Below are 15,260 nucleotides of genomic sequence, written 5' to 3'. Positions count from 1 at the left end.
CTTGCTAGTTTAAAGTGTATATGTGGTGTTGATGTGTTGAGTGAGAAGGGTATAAAGGGGAAGGTGTAAATAGTAATGTCGAAATAGCAAAAGCAAAGTGTAACAAGGCTGTGAGAGGGCAAGTGGATAGTGACGACAGCAACAGCGATAGGAACGCCGAAAGAGTACCATCATTCACCTGCGAGGGCCATGCATGTATGAATATACCATGATGAGACACAGCTCATGTTCACGCAGCGGACTAAGCCGAGCACGAACTGTCATGTTGAGATGAATCAATTATCAGCCTCACTATCTCACTATCCGGTATCCTGTTACGCGATCTTGACTGCTTTGCCGATTTCGATGATTGAAACGTCTAACTTATGTCAAGTTTGTTGCTTTTATTCGTGCTTGACGTTATCGATCTTGTCCTGCTACTTACTGTATATATGAAGCATGAATGCATCCAGGATTGTTTCTCCTTACAAACATAACAGTTTTGGCTATCAACAAATATCGATCTATCATACAAGCATATTCCACCTCTCAACGGTTTCAGACATGGGTGCACTTGGGTATACAACGCCATCAAACATCACGTTAAATCAAATCAATTCCTGCTACTAATAATCCTCAAGGGTTCTTCATTACAGAATTAACGAGGAATTAAGAGATGGATTATCGTTGTCAATTTTTTTACCTTGACCTTTTTCTTCAGTTTTTGCCAAATCACTTGGATTTACAAATAAACTTGAACCCAATTCAGGTGTAATAGCTTCATCTCTTTCATCTTCAGTTGAAGTTTCAGTTTCACCAGGTAAAACAGATGTATCTGAAATAGCTGGAGAAGCACCGTTATCATCATTTTGTTGTTCAGGTAAGTTCAATGTTGGTTGATTGACTCTAATTAACTCTGATAATGGAACTAATTCAAATTCAGTTGATGTATTTTGCAACAATAACATTTCAGCTTTAATTCTTTGACCTTGTCTTTCTCTTTCTTCGATACCTTCACTTTCAGTCTCCCAAGCTCTAGCTACTGGACAATGTGATTTTTCAATCGAAACAAACATCACATCTTCAAGATATTGTTTAACTTCAGCATCTAAACCAAGTTTATCAGGAAGTGCTGAAATCTCTGATATAATACCTCTTGGAACAGTCGTAAAGACAATCATACTTGGAACATCAACATCGAATTTTCTGGACGATGAAGGGAACGAGGTACCGAATGCTCGGAAAAGATGAGTGATAATTGATAATTTACAGGCTGGAGTGTATCGTCCTATTTTTACCCAAATCAGTATATATCGCAGATGCATCAAAATAACAAGCTGTGTACTTACCATCAAGTCTCCACCTCAATTCGTCTACAGTCCAAGTACCAAAAGCATATTCAAATCTTGGCTTGAGGGAATATTCAGCTAATCTCTCTCTTTCAGCTCTAGCTTTAAGTCTTTCTTCATCTACAGGTTTAGGTTTGGTAGTGCTCAAAGCTGGTAAACCTGAAGTAGTAAGGGAGTGCCCGAATTTACTGGTCGTAGGAGAAGTCGGACGAGACATGCTCAAAGAGCCGAACGTTGTTTTGTGTGGACCTGGTGAAGGACATGGTGTAGTAGCTGGAGTAAGAGAGAATGGTGTAGGAGCAGTCAAGTTTGGTACAGGGAATCCACCTAGACAAGTGAATGTCATCAGCTTCAAGCGGACAAAAGAGGACAAGTAAGGTGAGCTTACCTTGTACAACGAGCTTTCGTAAAGAACCATTTTTAGACCATAATTCACCTGCAGCGATAATAGCTGGATGGACAAGGTGAGTAGCAAAGGTCAATTGCTCCGAAGGGTCTGTAGCTGCATTGACCCTATAAAATCATAAAAATACCTTCTTATCAGCTAATTCCCAATTTTCGCTCCGTGATGTGAAGATTTCACTTACCAATGAACTTCAACGGGATTGATAGCAGATAGGACTTCAGCTAAAGATTCCATTCTAGATTCATCATCTTGAACATATTCACCACCTCTCAAAGTTAAGACCACTACTCTAGGTAAATTGATTTCTTTATTTATTGGTAATTCTTGATCCTGTTTCAATGATTTAGATATTTCATATTCATGTTCAACATATCTTAAATCAATATCAAGATGTTCGATTGATTTACCTTCATTTGAAGGTGATCGGAAAATACCATTAATAGGATGAAAATAGGTTATCCATTGTGATAAAGAAAGTACTTTAGCGTATGTTGCTTTGATAGGGGTTTCTACTACCATTGTGAGTGATGTTGATAGTAAGTGGAAAGTTTTATGAAAATTTAAAAAGTGAAAAGGATATAATCGATAGAAGTGATATGTGATTTATATATTTGAGGAGAGATATTCAAGATGAAGATATGCGTTGTTCGATGGTTGAAGAAGTTGATGAGAAGCGATTCGTATATGAGCAGTGAAAAAGAGGACTGATGTTGAGTAAACTTCTCCAAGTTCCGTGTTATCTGTTGATTTTTCACTTTTTCCTTTATCTTGACAACATAACATACTATAATGACGCCCTTTCTTCTTTTTTGACAATTAACGTTTCTAGATAATATTCCTTTCTTCTACATTTGGTGTAAGGTTTACTCCTTTCTACTTCAGTACCCCACATCAGATGATACCCTAAAAATTTGTTGGTTGATTCGTTTCGAAAGGTCCTTTGAAGTGAGGTAATCGTAACAAAGCGTCGTTATTTAGCATCAAAACTTGCGGCTATGACGAGGATACCATCAAATTTGTCAAGGGTTTTCTGAAACGAGTCAACCTATTTTATGAACCCTTCCTTTGGTATCTAGAATATGATGATTATTATTGTCAACCTTAACAGTTTTTCCCACTCTGCATAACCTTATCCCTCGCTGAATTGAGGCTGCCGAGTATAAATCAAATGGAATATCTTTCAAATATTAAACTGGATATAAGCCTTAAAGGAATTCGTACTTGCTTTCGTTTGGTCGAGATTATTGTATGCCGGACACTTGATTCTTGCCGATTATGGAGATGACGATCCCACATGTATTTTCAAGTTGGAGTTACATGTTTATACACTAACTATATATATTCCTTCGAGCGAGTTCCAGAATCCAATCATCATGTAAACTGGAACTGACTCTATGGGAAAAAGTCGTGTGAAAAAAATGCATGTTTATCTCTGATGTTTAACTGGAATTAATATACAGTACCCCGCAAATAATGCGGATCACTTGACTGGTAGGACTTGGGGCATAAAACGGGCAGAATAAGAAAAACTCTATTCCGGCGGTACTTGGCGTCAATCATCATCATCTAATCATTTTACGTTAGTATGGAAACGTCAATGAAAAATACGTAAAATAGATTTGATAACGTATAATTACAAATTAAACATCCCCCCAGAAGAGTGATGCGATACCTTATGACGTTGTGCATATTCAGCTTTTCCAACTTATTTGAAAGAACTTTAATCTGACTATTTTACACATTTTTACTTGAATTTCCAGACCATGCATAATCAGCTTCTTATCTCTTATCCGTCTTTATCATACCAATCACGTAGGAAACGCCAAATCTTACAAATAGCAAAGTAATCAGAGAATTGTACTTAAATCGCTTGACATTCAATGTACGCACTGTAAATGTTGAAGTTTAGGATAGATAGACTACGCTGTGCTTGTATGTATATACCTTTCGACAATGCACAGGTCTCAATGGACTAGTTATATTATAGGATAAGCATTTACTGTGCTATATCCTCGCTCTGACTTGCATAAAGTGTTCTATTTTGACGGTCAGAGAGACAATTGGCAACAGGCCTATCTATCAAAACTGGAGTACCGACACATGAAACAGATCTAACGAAAAAACGATCAAAGCTTGAACCATTAGTTTGGTTCTATTCCCCTTTTTACTCTAATATCATCCATATGTTTCAAGGGACAAGATCTCTTTATCTAATTTTAGGCAATTTGGCGCAAGCATTGTTCGCTGGAATCTCTCAACATATCTACCGTAGTAGAAGAACATCAAGCTATTTCACCTAAACACAAGGTAGCGTTCGTAGCCGCAAGCAGCACAGATCATCCCTCAAGAAAATTTCCGCTACTTCACCATATGTAAAATCGTATAGATATGCTGAAAAATGAATTATACATACGGCTCATTCTCAACATGAAAGCTCTGGATTCCCCGCTGATGTATACGTATAGCCTCTACACGGAGGAAGAGAGAATCTGAAAAATCTCCTTTGATTTTGAAAAAGTTGATAGACGTCCTATCCTTATCAAATTTGTCTTATTTCTCTTAATATCAACTTCTTTTCTCACTCTACATATAGTAGTGATATAAAGAAGCCAAACCACTCTGGTTCTGCTTAGGAGATACGAACAGATGTCATTAGAGATATTACCTTCACCTGATCAAGAACATTTCCCGATAAATTCAGTTTACAGTACCAGTAGTGATACCACTATCATGGCAAATAATCATAATTGCAATTATGGTAATAATGGAAATAGAACAATCGAAGAATATGATTTACATACTTTGAATGGTGATAACAGTGAGAATGGACATCATAAACAAGAAAGATCTGATGGATCATTTTTATCAATGGATGGTAAAACACCCAAGTCAAGTACATCCACAATGAATAACAGAAGACAATCAGCAATCCTCAAACATCAACATCCATTAGCAAAATTATCACAAGTTAGAAAAAATTGTTTATTATTTATTTTCAGTTTAGCAAGTTTTATTGATATCTGTAACGTTTCTGGTGTACTTGTTGCAGTACCTGATATCAGTGTTGATATAAAATTAGGTGTCACCCAAGCTGTTTGGGTAAGTTCAATCTCAACGGTTCATCCACTCTTCATCTCAAATGAGTAATATACGTGCTTCTTGCTTATGCTTTATCCTTAGATCATTACTTCTTATTCACTTTGTTTCGCTGCTTTCCTCTTATTTGCCGGGAGGTTAAGTGATCTCTTCCCTGCTCAATTTATCTTCGAAGCTGGCTTCTTGCTATTGGGTGGTGTTTCATTGGCTACTTCTTTCGTGACTGCCAGCAAGTAAGTGATTCCCAATCCAAAGTCAATGTCACTTATACAAACGTCAAACCGTATGCTGAAGGTTTACTTCCCTTAGGTTTGGTTTCTTGGTCTTAAGAGGTATAGGTGGTATCTTTGGTGCTATGAGTGAGCTAGGCCAGATCAGTTGACCGTCTTCGATTGTTTTACTAATAAATTACATCGACATATATAACAGCTATACCATCAGCGTTGTGAGTACACTGACCCCTTGCGAGGGGAAAAGAAGAACCCCAGCTAATTCTTGACGTGATCAATGCTAGCAACCTTACAGTGCATATGTTTCCAGATAGTGAAGAACAAAAAAATAAGTTGGCTTTTATAACTCTAGCTGCTGGTCTCGGTAATGTACTTGGCTTGTAAGTCGGTAAATCACGCATTTTGGCTTCACATTGCACATACTGACGCTTTTGGATGATGTTGGAAAGGGTGATCGCGGGGTTATGTATGCAAGCTTCCTATAAATGGTTTTCTAGATTGATTGCCATCATCTGTAGGTTACGATTACTTTGACACCATACCTCTCATCCGGCAGAATTATAAGCTTGCTGACATTTACCGTTCATTACATCAATAGGTATTATATTCGCTATTGGAAGTATCATTCTATTACCAATGACAGGATCTTCCTATGCAAATCACAGAGATCCTTTACCAAGATGGAGAAGATTAGATGTACCTGGCGTTATTCTCATGATGGAAGCTTTGATTTGTTTCATTTTAGCTTTAACTCAAGGTCCGATTGATGGATGGGGTTCACCAAGTTTCATCATCCTATTGTTCTTTCTGTACCACTTGGTATAGGTTTTTTCGTTTGGGGTGAGTTCGTTGATTCGTATTTGCTCAACTTATTCTACGTTATCTGTTTCAATCTTTGCTGATATGGTTTCCTTGATACATATCTCCAGAATCTCGCATTGCACCAAAAACAGCTGTGTTACCATCCTCAATATGGAAAATTACCAATTCTATTATTTTATCCTTAGCTGCAATGTTAGCCTTCCCATTTTGGGCAACATCTCAACTTGGTTATGCTACCTGGTGGCAAGAAGTCTATGGTTGGTCTCCGCGTAGGTTGAAATCTCTTAACATACATAACGTCTTAGTATCTGCTTGAGTTTTGTAGTTAATAACGATTTTCTTTGGATTTATATCGCTTTTAGTTCATGTTGCTGTGGCAGTCTTGCCTCAAGGTATACTTTGTATAGCAGGTGCAGTGTTTACACAAACTGTTCCTGCTGTATTAACGAAACCGAGATATACCATCTTCTTTGGATCAGCTTGTAAGTATAAGACCCACCAACACTTTATATCAGCATGGCTAAGGTTTTGCAAGATAAATTAGTCTACATAACTGAATTTATCTTTTCCATCCAAACTAGTAATCATTGGAGCCGAAGTCTTACAAATCTTTTCAGAGGGCGGAAATGGTAGTGATTATTGGAAATTCTGCTTCCCAAGTTTTATTATTGGTAGTTTCGGGGCTATGCTTATTTATGTTGCTTGTACTATCAATCTTATCACTTACGGACCTCCTTCAATGGCTGGTGTATTTGGAGCTTGGACTAACGTACTGGTAAGTAGGATATACAATCCACATCATTGTAGTGATCAGAACAGTGTGATAAATGGCGAACGTTTTAGTAAACAGTTAATGCTGATGAACGTGATCACAAATTATGACCTATAGGCTCAAGTTGGAGGAGCGATAACAATGGCAGTTCAAGCAGGATTACAAGATACAACAAATAAACCACCTAAATGGTCTTTATCTGGATCGAGGACTTGCTATTTTTTGATTGGTTGGGTAACAGTTTTAGCTATTCAATTTTTGGTATTCTTTAAACAACCCGGTACACCTGAAGAAGAACAAGAATTAGCTATGAAAAGAATTATGGAAGCTGATGGCGATCTTGGTATATAATTCATCATGACATTTACAATGTATATAAAATTAAAGAAGAAATGGACTTTTCCTTCAACATATAAATAACACTCTATCCCTCGCTCTCCTTACATATCCTTTGATCATAGATAGAAAAATAGAGAATAGATCAATCATGCATATGATTACCGCATAGACCTTAAGATATACCTTATCCCCCACTATTTGCTAGGTGCCACATTCAACACACAAGTTCGGCGTTGAACCTAGAATTTGCCACCCATTTAACAGCTTAAGCTTCTTTCATCATCCACCATTTCATTGACAATTGACATCTGCTTCATTTATTTTGGACTGTTATCTTCCTTTCATACAAGTAATCTCCTTGGATATAGCGATAACTAGGATATTCTCTCGATAAGGTCAACATTCTGTATACATAGATAGAGCAAGAAATATAGCTTGATCCGAAAATGTCAGGAATATCTCTAAATACAGAGCAATCTGCTCAACTCCAGGTTAGTTGCGCTTTTCCTTGTGAATCAATGTTTGTCCTTACTGAGAATGATAACTGATATATTTGTGAAGGCTACGATTCAAAAAGAGCTTGAAAGGAGAGAATGGGCTGAACCTGAGGGTATGTACCTAGAGCGAACAAGGAAATTCTCAAGTGCATTACTAATAAAGTATTCACCAATATTCAGACAATGTCATGGCGGAATATATTACAGTTTTGCTTGGTGAGTGAGCTGGTGGTTATCGAAAGCTTTTTGAAAGTTGTCAGCTGATATATTCGGTTTCGTTTCTAGCTAATGGAAGTGCACGAGGTATGATATGGCACATTTAATGAAATGTATGGTCTATGCTAATGGGAAGGAATATATTCTAGAACGAGTACAAACGGAGATGGATGATTTAGTAGGATCAGATTTTGATTCAGCATTCTTAGATTGGTTATTCGCCAGTGCAAAGAAAGTAATAGCTGTTCCATCACCCTCACCTGCTCCTGTATCCACGACCCCAGCTCCTACAGCGCCTACAGCCCCAACTGCTCAATCATCCGCACCAAGATCACAGCCTGGTTCCGGATCAGGATCAAGATTACTCAATACAGCATTAGCACCTTTATCGTCTCAACCTGAAAAACGAAAAGCATCAGATATGTCAAACTCAAATCAACAAGATGGAAACCAAAATAAAAAGAGAAATTCAGATATTGGTTTATCAGCGCCATCTGGACCTAGAAATATGGGTAATGAAGGTAAATCACTTGCAGATAGATTAACAGGTGCGCCAAATGGAAATGGAAATAATCTAAGAGGTAGAGGTGTAGGTATCAGAGGAATGGCGGGTGGAAGAGGTGGTAATATGGGTGGTGGACATATGGGTAAGTCATCAATAGTCACTACGATGCGCCATACGTAGCTTAAAACGTTATATGCTAATCCGGGCTCACAGGTTTCCGACCTAACTTTCAGCAACAGCAAAATCAACAACAACCAGGTTTCTCTCAATCTGGATTCAATCAACCATTCATTCCTCAAGGTCAACAGGAGATGGTCGCCCAAATGATGATGATGCAAGCTAGTATGGCTCAAATGAATAATATGGTTGCTACCATGATGCAGGTGAGTGTTGGAACCTTGAGGTGTCTCGAGCTTACCTGGGACATACTAACATACATGGTTTACAATAGGAACGTCAACAACAGCAAATGCAATTGCAACAGGTACAACAGCAGCAGCAACAACAACAAGCATCGGCAAGCTCTGGTAAACCTGCTCGTCCACCTGCGGTCAAAGTTCCTCATGGTACTAAATTAGGTGATCATTCAGTTTCCGGCATTCCACCTAAATCATCTGCTACACCCGGACCGATTCCAGATAAACCTACATCAACAGCTTTATGTCGATTCTCTATTGGATGTAGTAATTCAAGATGTTCTTTCAGTCATCCTAGTCCTGTAGCAGATGAAAAAACAGGAATGGTCTTGAGTGAAGAACCTTGTGAAAGTGGAAAGGAATGTAAGGATGCCGAATGTATAAAGAGTCATGTCAGTCCGGCAGCTACTTTAGGTGAGTTTGTTTTTGGTCCTTCCTTATCGGGAACGGAGTTATAACTTGAGTCTGTTTATAGGCGATTCTGCCGGCCCAAGTCGATTGTTGTGCAAATATCAAAATTGCACCAACCCGTCATGTCCTTTCAGACACGAAGACGAGGAAGGAAATCCTATACCACCTCCAGCTCTTACAGCTTCAAAAACCACTAAACCCAAAATTGCACCCGTACCTGCTGTGGCACCTAGTTCAGACAACGAAGACAATGATGGAGATGGTGACGTAGAAGTCGTTATGACACATAAGGGTTTGATGGACGGTGCATTGGACGATACAAGGAAAGAAGTCTCTTGTAGATATGGTGAAAGATGTACAAGGCGTAAGTCAATCTTTCTTTGCTCGTGAACGAAACGCCTCGTATCTAGGGGTAATCAGTAACTAATTGGTCATTTATATAGCGGATTGTAAATTCTCACACCCAATCACAAGGCCTTCACCTAAGTTTGGTAAAAAGACATTTGGTACATATAATAAATCAATAGCATCTACAAATGGAGGTGGATTAGGAAGTGGAATGAACATGAGTAGAAAATTCGGTGAATCCAAAAAATTAGATCCATCCGTTGGCGAATTTAAACCTGGTACAAGTACGAATACAGATAAAGAATTAGAAGTTACATATTAGATATATCATTGACGGTAATGGTGTCCGTGTTGAAGCTGGAATTGAGTCAGATGCTCGAGCGACTGAAATTGGTGATATGCTTGATGCTTGGTAAAATGAAGTAACATATATGGTTGAGGAGGAAGTGAAATAACGTGTTGAAATTACTTAGTGAGCGGAAGTACGGAGAGTATACTTGTTGATATGTTGAAATGGAGTAATATGTATTATATAGCTAAAATAGATGCATCGTAAATACTGAAGTGATCGTATATTTTGTTGAATCGCACGACCGATAGCATCAAGGTGAAATCGACTGATCACCAGTTACGGACTCGATGTCGAAGAATGCATAATATATATAGTATTCGTAAATATTCGTTAATTTGCGTTGAATCTGATGGGCTGGTATTCTCATTTAAATAGATAATATCGATCGATATAGCCAAAGGGATGGCAGCAGAGAACTAGGCCGATTTGAACCTCAAATAGTAATTCTTACACTTGGACTCCATTGTCTCCTGATACGTTTCAGGCAGCGTATCAACTAGTTTACCTGAAACATCAATAAACACCAAACTCGATCAGCTAAAAGGATATTTATATATAAAAGCGATGAAGCTGATCTTACCTGGATTACCACCCCAGATTGACATTGGAGGTACGATTGTACCTTCAGGTAATACTGTATCTGGTAGTATAATTGCTAAATCTTTGATTATAACGAATTTCCCCTTATGACAAATAGACAGAATACCAAAGGATTATCAGCTTTTTACCTTCTACCCGTAATATTCAATTTATATCCTTTATCCATCCAAACTAGCGATTGAATGCCAAAAAAAAAAAGTCGAGATACTATGAAAAGCAAAACTCACTATTATGCAATTTTTACCAATTTCAACACATGATCCAATTGATGCAGCTTCAATTATACAGTTTGATTGAATATGAACAAAATCTGATATTCTAATTGGGTAAAATGTGAATGATCTGAATTATATCCCGAAAAACAGTCAGTTAAAAAATCATTCCATTCTATCTTTCTTTCTTTATAGAACAGCTTCAATCTAACGCCTACTGTATACAATCAAGATGATGATGAGTTGATTTAGTATTGAGTGGCGACCTACCCTTTATGGAGTTTACCTGGTGGTCTAATAATTGAATTTTCACCAATTAAACAATATCTACCGATAGACAAAACGACATGTTGTCCTGCTGTAGATCTTCTTAAATCACCTCTTAATATAGTATCATTCTTAATTATCGATTTACCTCCTAGGATGATATTGGTCGCTCCTGTAATTGATGCTTTTCTAGATACTTTGTCTATATCGTTGGAAATTTGGGATAACCATGAGAAGGAAAGATGGTATTATTAGCTGCTGTATTTGACGGTTAAGTTGTGTCTGTCCGGGTGGACTTGCCTAAAATTAGATATGGATGAACGCTACTCACTACCTGTATCAGTTTCTATATATGTTCCCTTTTCATAAGTTATGATCGGATCGAACGCTCCCATTGCGTGTCCATAATATGTTATGCTTAAGTAGACAATTGGATGAATTCATAATTAAGAGAAAAATCAATAACATTATATATTGCATCTTTACGCGACTTAGATAATCTCGTGTCCTTAGCTTCGGCTCGGACATCACCACTAATCATCATGACGATATCTACGAAGAAACATCATATACGTGTCGTATTTATTTTGCGTTTCTTCTCCTCCTTCTCAACGTTATACTCCAATAGACAGACGAGCAACGCTGCAAGATGGCTTCTGCATCAACTTCAAGAGCGACTACGCCGATACCGAGGAGTAGAAATGTAGACAACGTGACGGATAGTAGTAGAATAAACGAAAATGTTATGGCTAGATTATCAAAGGATTTTCCTGATGGTAAGTAGCTGGATATGTCCAGCTGTCCAATGCATACGAGAGTTAGAGAATATTACGAGCTGGGCTGACCGTCTCGCTCTAGCTGAATCATTGAGTCGGCATCAGCAAATACATGCTAAACTTCAGCTGGAAATCATGGATGTAAGAGAAGAAGTTTCAAGGTTGAAAAGTGAATTGAAGAGGGATCAAGATCCAAGTAAAATGTCGAAGATACAAACTCAAATTAGTGTAAATCTCTTATCCATCTCTTCGTTCATACCTAGGACTCCTAATTTATGGTGTTACATCACGTTTTGGGCCGAGAAAGCTAACCGATACCTAAAATTATAGCAACTTATGCTTCAGATCAACGTAATAAGAGAGAAAGCCGCAGAAGCAGAAGCTATAGTCAAAACCATAACGACCGATATACAAAGGCTGGATACTGCTAAAACAAATTTGACGAGTGCCATACAAATGCTGGAAAGATGGGGAATGTTGAGTGAGTACAATTACTGATACTATTTTGTATTCCTAAAACCTCTATTACCTTTTACTACTCAATCAATTTCCACATATTGATATTGGAAACTTCATTTAGAAAACGCCCATAATCAGCTTAAAGAATTACTACCCACCAAAAGGTATAAAGACATGTCTCAAGCATTATCAGTCAGTTAAACCACTCTTCTTGTGACCAATTAGACTGCCTCTAATCACTGAAACATTACTATTTTTCCAGGCTGTAACACACCTTTTAACGCCACTAAAACCTTTATCAGGTATACCAGCAGTAGCTGAAATCTTCAAGGCAGCTGAGGCAGATCGAAAATCAATACAAGAAAAAGTTGCTGTAGAGATGGATATTTTGTAAGCTTTCTTGAAAAACGTCTTTTTTGAAAATAGCAGCTAACTTGATGATCGTCTTTGATAGCTTCAAACAAGATCCAAATAAACCTATAGACAGAAGGGTAATATCAGAAGTCTGCCATGTTATCGATGTACTTGGCGGCGATTTCAGGTAAGCTATCGATGGAAACTTTGATACAATATTTTCAGGTGATTCTGATCTGAATTTTATAGGAATCATATAATCGAGAGATATCTACAAATACAGTTAGCAGAATATAGGCGTATATTCAAATCCACAGACGAAGTAAGCTGTTCCTGACTGGGCTTCTTTGGTAGACCTGGACGCTGATAAGTTGTGTATGATCGCAGGCTGGTCAACTAGATAACGTACCCAGACGTTATGCTTGGTTTAGAAGAGTTCTGAAACATCATGACGAAGAAGATTCATCATTATTCCCGTCATCGTGGGAAATGACAAGATTGTTGGTATCAAATTTTGCTGAATATACAAGAAGTGATTTAGCAAATGTATTGGGCAAATCAACTCCTGTTGTGAATGTTCTACTTGATGCTTTACAAGCTACTCTAGATTTCGAAGCTGGTTTCTCAAGAAGGTTTGAAATGCCCGTAAGCTGAGGCTTTCCCTTGATGCATATTGATTCGATGAAAATCAAAAGCTGATTAGGTAATTCCTTCTTCTAGTTTGAAGACATAACAGCTGGTGGTATAACTTCTCGTGGAGCAGGCATTCAGACAAAATGGACTATCTCAAGTATATTTGATAGCTACTTCAACGTCTATGTCGATGCTCAAGACAGGTAAGTAGCGGTATCATCATATAATCATTCGATAATGTGTTCGCTGATCAACCTCGATCTCGGAAATGCGCAGAGCAATTGCCGATATGTTATCGGCCTATAGAGGATCAAAATCCCGTTCATCCATGGAAGGTGTATTGCAGCAAGAATCAGATACACCTGTACCTACCGTACTTCCTTCTTCCACTGAATTGTTCTATTTCTACGGTCAAACTCTGGAGCAATGCGACAAGTACACTAAAGGGGAACCAATGAGGAAATTAGGTAAAATATTTGCAAAGTGGCTGAAGATATATTCTGGTGAGTTTATTCTTGATCAATGATGTGAGATCTTCACTAACCCATTTCGCCGATGCATAGATGATGTTTTAATGGCCGGTATGAAAAGGTAAGCCGCTCTACGCAATTTGCTGAAGCAGTACAACTGAATCACCTACAGAGAACCCTCTCGAAGATCGCTTGAAGGTAGAGACAACCTGCAAGAAGTCAAGAATGCTTGTATGATATTGAATACAGCGGAATACTGCCAAAATACGTCGTTACAGGTGAATCTGTCTATCCACCTTTGTGATAAGCAGTGCCTATAGAGCTGACATGGGTATAGCTTGAGGAACGGCTGAAAGACAAGATCGCCGAAGAATCTAAGGAAGAAGTATCATTCCAGACTGAACGAGATACCTTCTCGACGTAAGTAGTTATAATTCTTATGCCTATTCTTCAACGCTAAACGCTTGAACTCACAGGGTTATCTCGTTCTGCATAAACACAATCTTGCGTGAATTGGAAGCATCTTGCGAACCTGCTTTGGCAGCAATACTAAAAACACCATGGATGCATCTGGAGAACGTTTCAGGTAGATCAGCATATATAGTGGATCTGGTATCTTCAATCAAACAAGTTGCCGAAGTGGTTAGGACTAGAGTAGAAGGGAAGAAGTATATCAGAAATTTCGCTGATAAAGCTGTTGGGTGAGCTTTCACGTATTCTGACGCTATGGAAATCGTCTGAGCTAACATAGAATGATAATCACAGGGTGATCATAACAAGATTTACTCAGTCGGTCATCAAAAGTAGACCCCTCAAGAAGATTGGAGCGGAGCAGGTCAGTTAATATCACGAAGAAAATTGGTTCCTGAAGTTGACATACATAATTTTTAGATACTGCTCGATGTCCAAGCTGTGAAAGCTTGTCTTCTAGACTTACCCGAACCTCACCCTGAAAATTCGACCAATATGTACGTCCAGCTAACTCATTAGACAGGACTTTCTTAAAACTAGCTGATTATCAATTTATTACAGTTATACTAAATATGTCACCAAGAACACCGGTCAACTAGAAACTATGTTGAAAGTTATTCTAGCTCCAGATGACCCACCTGAAGGTGAGCAGATATCCAACGAATTGCAGGTGCCAAGATTCGACCGGTACTGATACTGCTTCACAGGTTTCGTGCAGAATTATTGCTTGTTGATCGGGGATCGATCTTTCAGTAATTTCCAAAAAGTAAGTAATCGTATTATTTTGCTGTCTTAGGGCACAAAATGCAGTACTAATGATGACAACACAACAACGCTACAGATCTTAGACTTAAAAGGTACACCTCGAACAGATCAACAGAAATTGTTAGATATCTTCTTATCTGTTACATCTACCAATTCGGAATTATCCGATACATCATTTTTAACTAATATCGATATGGATCCAACACCATCATCGTCATCAACAATAATGACGAATACAAATTCAACTACTGGAAGTGACATAATAAATAGAGTAACTTCACCTGTTTCAGGAACTGGTTATTTCTCACAACATGGAAGTAGTACAGGTTTACCTGGTTTATTGAGATCCGCATCAAATTCGATTGAAGGTCATGATCGATCAGAAACACCAAAGGCTTTCGGTGATTTCAGAAGATTAGTTAATTTTGCTAGAAGAGAGACTTTAGGTCCTTTGGGTGGAGGTGGTGGTGGTGGACATTAAGCTCAGTGGATTATACTATATTGTATGTATACTG

At 38.2% G+C, this 15,260-nt stretch overlaps 5 protein-coding genes across 5 annotated transcripts; 3 read left to right on the top strand and 2 right to left on the bottom strand.

Annotated features, from left to right (window-relative positions):
- Positions 1–629: 629 nt before the first annotated feature.
- L201_004138 (uncharacterized protein) lies at positions 630–2,253 on the bottom strand (the record flags this gene model as incomplete). Its single annotated transcript, XM_066219886.1, has 4 exons — positions 630–1,267; positions 1,329–1,655; positions 1,717–1,841; positions 1,916–2,253. The coding sequence occupies 4 exons, from the start codon at positions 2,251–2,253 to the stop codon at positions 630–632; spliced, it is 1,428 nt and encodes a 475-aa protein (XP_066075983.1).
- Positions 2,254–4,380: 2,127 nt separating this feature from the next.
- Positions 4,381–7,005, top strand: L201_004137 (uncharacterized protein; the record flags this gene model as incomplete). The annotated part of the gene is made up of 12 exons (XM_066219885.1): positions 4,381–4,833; positions 4,915–5,063; positions 5,140–5,189; positions 5,260–5,275; positions 5,345–5,440; positions 5,510–5,574; positions 5,659–5,817; positions 5,886–5,900; positions 5,990–6,151; positions 6,245–6,364; positions 6,464–6,657; positions 6,772–7,005. 12 exons carry the CDS (start codon positions 4,381–4,383, stop codon positions 7,003–7,005), a joined length of 1,713 nt encoding a protein of 570 aa, XP_066075982.1.
- A 434-nt stretch (positions 7,006–7,439) lies between these two features.
- On the top strand, positions 7,440–9,708 carry L201_004136 (uncharacterized protein; the record flags this gene model as incomplete). The annotated part of the gene is made up of 9 exons (XM_066219884.1): positions 7,440–7,484; positions 7,555–7,603; positions 7,671–7,706; positions 7,776–7,793; positions 7,856–8,353; positions 8,425–8,594; positions 8,663–9,041; positions 9,103–9,402; positions 9,482–9,708. 9 exons carry the CDS (start codon positions 7,440–7,442, stop codon positions 9,706–9,708), a joined length of 1,722 nt encoding a protein of 573 aa, XP_066075981.1.
- Positions 9,709–10,154: 446 nt separating this feature from the next.
- Positions 10,155–11,212, bottom strand: L201_004135 (uncharacterized protein; the record flags this gene model as incomplete). Its single annotated transcript, XM_066219883.1, has 5 exons — positions 10,155–10,243; positions 10,319–10,421; positions 10,566–10,680; positions 10,821–11,019; positions 11,149–11,212. The coding sequence occupies 5 exons, from the start codon at positions 11,210–11,212 to the stop codon at positions 10,155–10,157; spliced, it is 570 nt and encodes a 189-aa protein (XP_066075980.1).
- Positions 11,213–11,466: 254 nt separating this feature from the next.
- On the top strand, positions 11,467–15,226 carry L201_004134 (uncharacterized protein; the record flags this gene model as incomplete). The annotated part of the gene is made up of 19 exons (XM_066219882.1): positions 11,467–11,593; positions 11,676–11,821; positions 11,924–12,074; positions 12,174–12,244; positions 12,315–12,442; positions 12,507–12,593; positions 12,656–12,728; positions 12,794–13,051; positions 13,127–13,242; positions 13,316–13,542; positions 13,603–13,630; positions 13,682–13,787; positions 13,847–13,929; positions 13,986–14,210; positions 14,275–14,344; positions 14,401–14,477; positions 14,542–14,624; positions 14,688–14,746; positions 14,822–15,226. The coding sequence occupies 19 exons, from the start codon at positions 11,467–11,469 to the stop codon at positions 15,224–15,226; spliced, it is 2,520 nt and encodes an 839-aa protein (XP_066075979.1).
- Positions 15,227–15,260: the final 34 nt, after the last annotated feature.

This window comes from Kwoniella dendrophila, chromosome 5 (genome assembly GCF_036810415.1).
Source record: "Kwoniella dendrophila CBS 6074 chromosome 5, complete sequence".
In the NCBI taxonomy this organism is placed as follows: domain Eukaryota; kingdom Fungi; phylum Basidiomycota; class Tremellomycetes; order Tremellales; family Cryptococcaceae; genus Kwoniella; species Kwoniella dendrophila.
Note: the sequence above shows the minus strand (reverse complement) of the source record. Positions and strands in the feature narration are given on the sequence as shown.